This window comes from Rutidosis leptorrhynchoides, chromosome 3 (assembly GCF_046630445.1).
Source record: "Rutidosis leptorrhynchoides isolate AG116_Rl617_1_P2 chromosome 3, CSIRO_AGI_Rlap_v1, whole genome shotgun sequence".
Taxonomy (NCBI): domain Eukaryota; kingdom Viridiplantae; phylum Streptophyta; class Magnoliopsida; order Asterales; family Asteraceae; genus Rutidosis; species Rutidosis leptorrhynchoides.
Window position 1 is genome coordinate 548,241,584 of NC_092335.1, and position 7,861 is coordinate 548,249,444.

Here is a 7,861-nt window from a genome sequence, read left to right on the forward strand (position 1 = left end):
GTCACACGAAACGCGCACCCGTCAATTGTTGAGAAACATTAACAAGTGACTAGTGAGTCCAGAAGCAAGTAGTCAAATAAGTGCAAAGCTGGAAGCATTTGACACCAGCAACACAACTACAAACGTCGGTCACAGGTACGGACACACTCAAAACCACTTGCACTTTCTCTCTCTCAGTATCTCTCTCATCATCATCACACATTCTCTCTCTCTCTCTCTCTCTCTCTCTCTCTCTCTCATATTCCCAAATTCATACACACATACTTACTTTTGGTAATTCATAGATCCGAATCATCAAAGGTACAATTTTATATACCCTTTCTCATTTTCTTGATTACCCATTATCTAAAACCATCTAATTTGATCACAGATTGTTTTAATTTCACCTTACATAATCAAGATTAGCTACACATGTACTTCAGTTACTTGCGTTTTTGTTTTTGCTCACTTGAAATTGATAAAGTTTACATTTTTATTAATTCTGATGCATATACAACTGAATTGACCCGGGTTATTGTGAATTTTTATGCTAGATTATTTTGGGGGATTTTTCGCTGATGGTGTTTTCTTGATAATATTGTTATGAATGTGAAACCTAAAGTGTGTAATTAGGTTTGTTACTTGATTTAGGGTATAAGTGATCAATTATTGTCAAGTGTTGACCAAAACTTGGGAGTTGACTGAACATTGTTGATGTGTATTCAGTGTAATTTTGTAGACTATTCCGTTGCATGTGACTCAGTTAGGGAAAATGTGAAAATAAAATATAGTTGCATTACTTCATCTAGTAATTTGTTAGTGGTTTTAGTTACAAAAAATACATGATTTCAGTTGGACCCATGTATTAAAGGAACTATCAAGGTTTTTTGAGGAATTCTTTTGCTTTTGTGCACAAATTACACGTTTATCATGTTGATTTACACGAGCATACTTTTATGAAGATGTCTTCGTTAGTGAGGTTTGAAAATGTGCTTGTGTTTGTACTGTAATATCATTTGTTTGGATTATGTTTGCAGTGTGTCCGTTAGCCCTTGCTCGAATCTACTTGCATTCACAATGTCAAGTTCCGGTATCATTTTCATCTGTTCGTTTGGCACCTACTGAAAAGCTTTTATTTATTTTTCCGTTGCTTAACTAGCCTGATTTTCGACAATCATGTGAGTCATTATCATTCAATGTTTACATTCACATAATTTTTATTACATTATTACCTTTTTGTACTAATTATTATGAAATATGATTATGATTGCTAATTTTTTTTTTTTTTTTTGAAGATCTTGCTGATCCTCACAACTATGATGGTATGTTGATGGGGCGTTTTTGTAGCGCCTTAAATGAGTATTAGGATGCTTGATAAGAACAGCAATGGGCATTCTCCTTACAGTTTTTCAAGGACCATTGCTATCGTACTTACTGTTTCTTTTCTTTCTTGTGAACAAACTTCAAGGTCTCACTAGTGATGGTATGTCAATTTGTTTATTTTTGTTTTTTAGTAGATATTATATGTTTGAATGATAATATTATAATTTTTTCATTTTCAGGTGAAGCTTTAGTTAACTTCCGAACCAACATTATCAGTTCGGATGGCCTGCTTCGTCAGTGGAGGCCATCGGATCCCGATCCATGCGGATGGAAAGGGGTAACTTGTGATTTCAAGACCAAAAGAGTTGTATATTTGTAAGATGATACATAATTAAATACTAACATTTCATGAGATTTATGTATATATGAATATGTATAGGTATGCAAGGTTGTAAATTTTATGTTCTTTTTGGTATAATTTTCAGGAATCTTTCAAATCATAAAATTAGTGGACCTTTGTCATCAGATATCGGAAAGCTAGATCGTTTAAGATTTTTGTACGTTGTCTCGTTTAATGTTTTTTCATGTTTTTTTTACAATATATCATGCAAGCTTATTGATGCTTTGTATCATGTAATGTAGAGATCTTCATTACAACAACTTTTATGGGGCAATTCCTCCAGAGTTAGGAAATTGTACAGAGTTGCAAGGATTGTAAGTAAAGTATTTTATTATTATAATATGAAAATATCAAAAGCTTACTTAAAAGTTATGTACTTTACTGTTTTTTATGTCCTGCTTAAAATATTTGTTAGTTTAGTTTGAAGTTTTATGTTAATGTTATATATTTTAATACTAATACTAATAGTATGATGATTTCTTGGCAGATTTTTGCAGAATAATTATTTAAGTGGATTTATTCCTACTGCATTAGGAAATCTTTCAAAGCTTCAAACATTGTAAGTTTAATATTTTCATCATGATAATTTTCCATCCCAATAATTGCATATGCGATTTGAGCTTCTAAGCAACTTTTGAATGACTTATTGTTAAGGAAATTTGTCACTTGTTGGTTGCAACAATAAAATGTTAGTTCACAAATTAAAACATAATAATCTTTACCTAGAATTAATTGAGAATTTTTTTTGGCATATGTTCCAGGGATATCTCGAGCAACTCTCTCAGTGGAAGTATTCCTACATCACTTGGAAACTTGAGAAACCTTTCAATTTTGTAAGATGATGAATTTCAATGTCATGCAACTATGTTTCGATTTAGTCATTTAATCTTTTATTGATGTGCTGTTTGTAATTGTGAAGCAATGTCTCCAACAATTTTCTTGCCGGGCCCATCCCGTCAGATGGTGCTCTTGATCAATTTGGAACCAACTCGTAAGTTTTGATTAATCTTTCCTCGCTTATATAAATTTAATTGTACATTGAATTTGGGATCATTATTTCACTTTTTGAGTAACTGCCTAATGTAGCATCAGTGATAACTTTTGTATTAAGTTTTTCAGAATGCCTTAACAAAATTTTGAAATTAAATGGTATACAACTTTGCAAAGTATTAGGTGATGTGGCTTCAGTATATATACCTTAGAACTAATTATCAATATTGTAATTCGACCCCATACTCTGATGTACGTGTACGCAGCCCAGCAAATTACTCCCTGGCTGTTTCCAACCCCTCCCTTGCCACCACAAAATATTCGTCCGAAACAGAACAACGAGCAAAACTCATCCTATTGCAAAGAACGCAGCGCCCCAACCACTGGGCTATCTTGTGATGGTTATAAATTATATATATATATATATATATATATATATATATATATATATATATATATATATATATATATATATATATATATATATATAATTTATTGAGTTGTAATCCATTGCATCCATTAATTTGCTTGAAATCTAAGGGATCAATGAGAGCGTGACATGTGGCACGAAAATCACATGTGATTGTAAACCCAATCACATGTGATTATGCATGTCAAATCCAATCACATGTGATTGTACAATTCAATCACATGTGATTTTGCAGGTAAATCACATGTGATTGTAAAAAAAAATTGAAAAAGAAAAATTCTCGAAAAAAAAAAAATTCTCGAAATTTTTTTATATGTGATTCTCGCGCCACATGTCGCGCTCTCGTTGGTCCCTTGGATCTCAACTTAATTTATGGATTCAAATGAATATTCCTCATAATTTGTTTATTACTAAATGTTGAAGTTAACGTTGGTCAACGCCCGACTCGTCCCTCCAAGGTCCCGAGCGACTCGTCCCCGACTCACGACTTTTGAAACCTTGCTAATTATTGAATTACATTGTTATTTTTGGTCGACTACTTGCAGTTTTCTTGGAAACCGTGACTTGTGCGGGAGTCATATCGATCAGTTATGTAAAAATGATGCAGGAGGTTCAGGCTCGCAGCCTAAAGGTATGCTATAACTTCATACTAGATCTTTTATTTGGTTTCTTATGATACCCTATCAACTTCCATAATCAGTGGCGGATTTTCAGGGGGGCAGGGAGGGGTGTTGGCCCTCCCAAAATTCTGAATTGATAGTGTATATTATTCATTCATTAGATAAAAAAAATATGAAGCTTATGCTTGATTTTAATGGAGTTCTTACAATGGTGATGAAGGCAGGAGGAAAGATAGGGGAGGAGGAGTCAGATCATGTACTTTTTCCCTTTCATTCGATAAAACCCCTTAAGTTTATATAAAGATACAATTTCAACCCTATAGTTTCTTTTGCCTTTCTCTATTTCTGTTTGTGTACCAAATTCTTTAGTAACGTGACACCACCAGTCACGTGATTCCACCATTCCCACTATCTTATTATTATTTCTTATCTATTTCTTATCAATTTATTCTTATTTCTCTAGTTTAAAATACCAATCACCATCTAATCCAAAATAAGAATATAAAACAAATAATTAAAGGATATTAATTCAATAGTAAAATCACGTTTAGCAAAACGATATGTAATACTAATTTTGAGGATTTAATGATTAAACTAAAATTTGACATGTATTTAATTATATTAGTTCAACAGATTACATATTTTTCGAACACAATTTTTGAGCACATAATAAATAAAACTTATTTTACGTTTCAAAGTTTTTTGGCCCCCTCATGAAACTTGTTCAAGATCCGCCACTGTCCATAATAATAATAATAATTGATGATTATATATAGATATATATGTGTGTGTATAAATTTTTATGGTATATGTTTGTAACAGGAAGCCAGAGTGTAAAGAAGAACTCCGGACGGCTACTTATTAGTGCATCTGCTACGGTGGGTGCATTGCTCTTGGTTGCACTTATGTGCTTCTGGGGCTGTTTTCTTTATAAGAAACTTGGTAAAAATGATGTCAAAAGTCTCGCAGTAGATGTCGGTGGAGGTGACTTTTTTTTTTTTTTTTTTTACAACTTTATGGATGGCTCACATATATTAATATGATGAAAGAAAAAAAAATTTATATGATAATTCTAATTGGTTCAGGTGCATCAATTGTAATGTTTCATGGAGACTTACCGTACTCTTCGAAAGATATAATAAAAAAATTGGAAACGTTGAATGAGGAGCACGTTATTGGTGCTGGAGGGTTTGGAACTGTATATAAACTGGCAATGGATGATGGAAATGTATTTGCTTTAAAACGAATAATGAAATTGAATGAGGGATTTGATCGTTTTTTTGAGAGGGAGCTCGAAATTCTCGGAAGTATTAAGCATCGATATCTCGTAAATTTAAGAGGATATTGCAACTCTCCAACATCAAAATTATTAATCTATGATTACTTATCGGGTGGAAGCCTAGATGAAGCTCTTCACGGTAATATAAACCGTTCATTCACATTAAGTGTTAGTAACATTGTTCAATTTTTTGGTTTTTATATAATGATATATAATTATTATATATGTTTTCTTTTGCAGAAAAAGAAGAGCTACTAGATTGGGATGCTCGACTTAACATCATAATGGGAGCTGCAAAAGGATTAGCTTATTTGCATCATGATTGTTCTCCTAGAATAATACACCGAGATATAAAGTCAAGTAACATTTTGCTTGATGGAAATTTCGAGGCACGGGTTTCTGACTTTGGACTTGCAAAATTATTAGAGGATGAGGAATCTCATATTACAACCATTGTTGCTGGGACGTTTGGGTATCTTGCTCCAGGTAGGATCATTATATTTGGTTGCAATTTAGCATGGTTCATGTTCTATTTGTTATAGTGATGTAGGTGATAGATAAAGGTTGCAATCTTGACCCATGGGTCAATTATGTGTCAAGTATTACGACCATCTATAATGTGTTAAATACTCAAATGTCAAATGGGTAAAGTTTGAATAGGAATAGTTTATAAGGAAATAGGTCAAATGGGTCATAAGTTGCCCAAACTCTATTTTTAATGCATAAAATCTCCTAAAACATTTTTATTGGATGATTAGAAATCTTGTTGAAAATTTATTGCTTTTGCATAGTATTTGACTCTCTATTTGTGCACAAAAGATTTAAATATTCAGACAAAAGGTGTGTTACATTACTCTCGATTTGTTATTGCAGAGTATATGCAAAGTGGTAGAGCAACAGAGAAGACAGATGTTTATAGTTTTGGAGTACTTGTGCTTGAAGTTATAAGTGGGAAGAGGCCTACCGATGCATCCTTCATTGAGAAGGGCCTTAATATTGTTGGTTGGGTACGTCTTCATTTCTTGAAATCTAATTTTACTATTTTTTGCGGTTGCAAGCACATAAATAAAGATTCCCAAAACTTCATTCTTGTATCAAATGTATTTTGGAGAAATTTCATTTAATCAATTGATCTTATGCTTATTGAACTACTGCAATTATCTATATGTTTGCAGTTGAATTATTTAATAACGGAAGATAGGCAACGTGAGATCATTGATGTAAACTGTGAAGGAGTTGAGTCAGAAAACCTTGATGCTTTGCTTTCAGTTGCAATTCAATGTGTATCTTCAACCCCGGATGATCGGCCGACAATGCATCGGGTCGTACAAATTCTTGAATCAGAGGTTATGACTCCATGCCCTAGTGACTTTTATGACTCGGCTTCTGACTAAGAATCTTTCACTACAATCAAAACGGGTTTGTTTTTCTATATTATGGCGATTCTTGGCAAAAACAGGGTTAAGAGCTTCAAAACGATCTGTCAGTTTTAGTTTCAGCTTGATAGTTAATTCTTTGAGCAGATCAACAGTAAGAATTGTACATGCCGTTTAAAATATTGAAGCATCATTATCAATTACGATTGTGTTTTTTTTTTTTTTTTTAATGAAGTAGTATTTATGCTCTCGATTTTCTTGCCCTATGTGATTATATTTTGGGGAAAAATTACATCTTTCTTGTTGCACCTTTCGGCATGATGCCACCAAATGTATATCGAATGCTAGTTTTCGCTGATATTATATTACACATTTTTTGTTGTTCGTTGCCGTTTATGTATCATATGTTTCTTGTCCTGATAGATGTTAAGAAGTTTTATGTCCTTTCCTTGATGTTTATGATAATATTCCTTACCTAGGTGGTATAATGCATGTCTTCTTATGGCAGTTGTAAATTGTAATCCGTCTTAGGTCTTATTTAACGGAACGTGTTGCCTCCTTGTGTGCCACCCACATGCCTCCAGCACGCCTCTATTACGGCGTGTTGGAGGCCTTCAACCATGGTGTGTGTGCTTGGAGCACGGGGAAGAAAATGGCACTAAAAAAATATGATTGGTCCAATTTTTTTTTTCTTCACTATTTCACCTAACTTTCAATCGTATTTTAATACGTCATCTAACATGCCACTCAACACACCACCCCATTATTTTTCATATTGCCACGTCAGCACCAAGAACTCCACCTACCCCCAACACTCCTAATTTGTCGATCACCATTAAAAATGGTCTTATGTGTCTTGTACTTGGTTTTAGGATGTCCGATTAGTGAAACTTGGTATATATTTCCCTCAACTTCGAAGGGAGAGCTACCCCTTGGCCCTGTTTTTGTGTAGTTTGGACTCAAGTTGATACGAATGTGCCCTCTACCCCTTCTAACAAATATAATAACATAAATGTAAATATTTTTTAACGAGTAATTAGATATTGTAACACTTACTATGCGAATGGTACCCGTTGCCATAAAAGTCAGGGGTTTGCTATGTGGAAGCACTTTGTAAATGTGGTTGAGGGTTCAACCCCATTGGGTCAAGAATTTGCACATCTTGCACAATGTCCCGTCAAATAAGGGAGTATTCAGTGGATTTCACATGCGTCCGACTCTTACGGGTAGATTTGGTGGATTTAAAAATACAAAAAACAAACACAAGGTTTGAGTGTCTTTGCCGCGTGCACCTTTTGAAAATTTGGACATGCCTATTCTGAAAACCTGTATCAGTATGTTCTTTGTGTGATTAAAAAGTTGTGACTAAATTAGCGGTATGTGAATATTGAATAATGTTGACATCTTTCATAAATTGTGTGTTAGGAATTTGGGAGGCCCCAACAAGACAAGTGATTGATTATA

General features: G+C 33.7%; 1 protein-coding gene across 1 annotated transcript; it reads left to right on the top strand.

The window, feature by feature from the left end:
- Positions 1-208: 208 nt before the first annotated feature.
- On the top strand, positions 209-6,762 carry LOC139898501 (LRR receptor-like serine/threonine-protein kinase FEI 1). The gene is made up of 15 exons (XM_071881245.1): positions 209-300; positions 1,017-1,157; positions 1,275-1,462; positions 1,542-1,677; positions 1,788-1,859; positions 1,945-2,016; positions 2,190-2,261; positions 2,464-2,535; positions 2,622-2,693; positions 3,668-3,753; positions 4,565-4,726; positions 4,828-5,160; positions 5,262-5,507; positions 5,895-6,028; positions 6,197-6,762. Exons 3-15 carry the CDS (start codon positions 1,366-1,368, stop codon positions 6,413-6,415), a joined length of 1,773 nt encoding a protein of 590 aa, XP_071737346.1. The 5' UTR covers positions 209-300; positions 1,017-1,157; positions 1,275-1,365; the 3' UTR covers positions 6,416-6,762.
- The last annotated feature ends 1,099 nt before the right edge of the window (positions 6,763-7,861 follow it).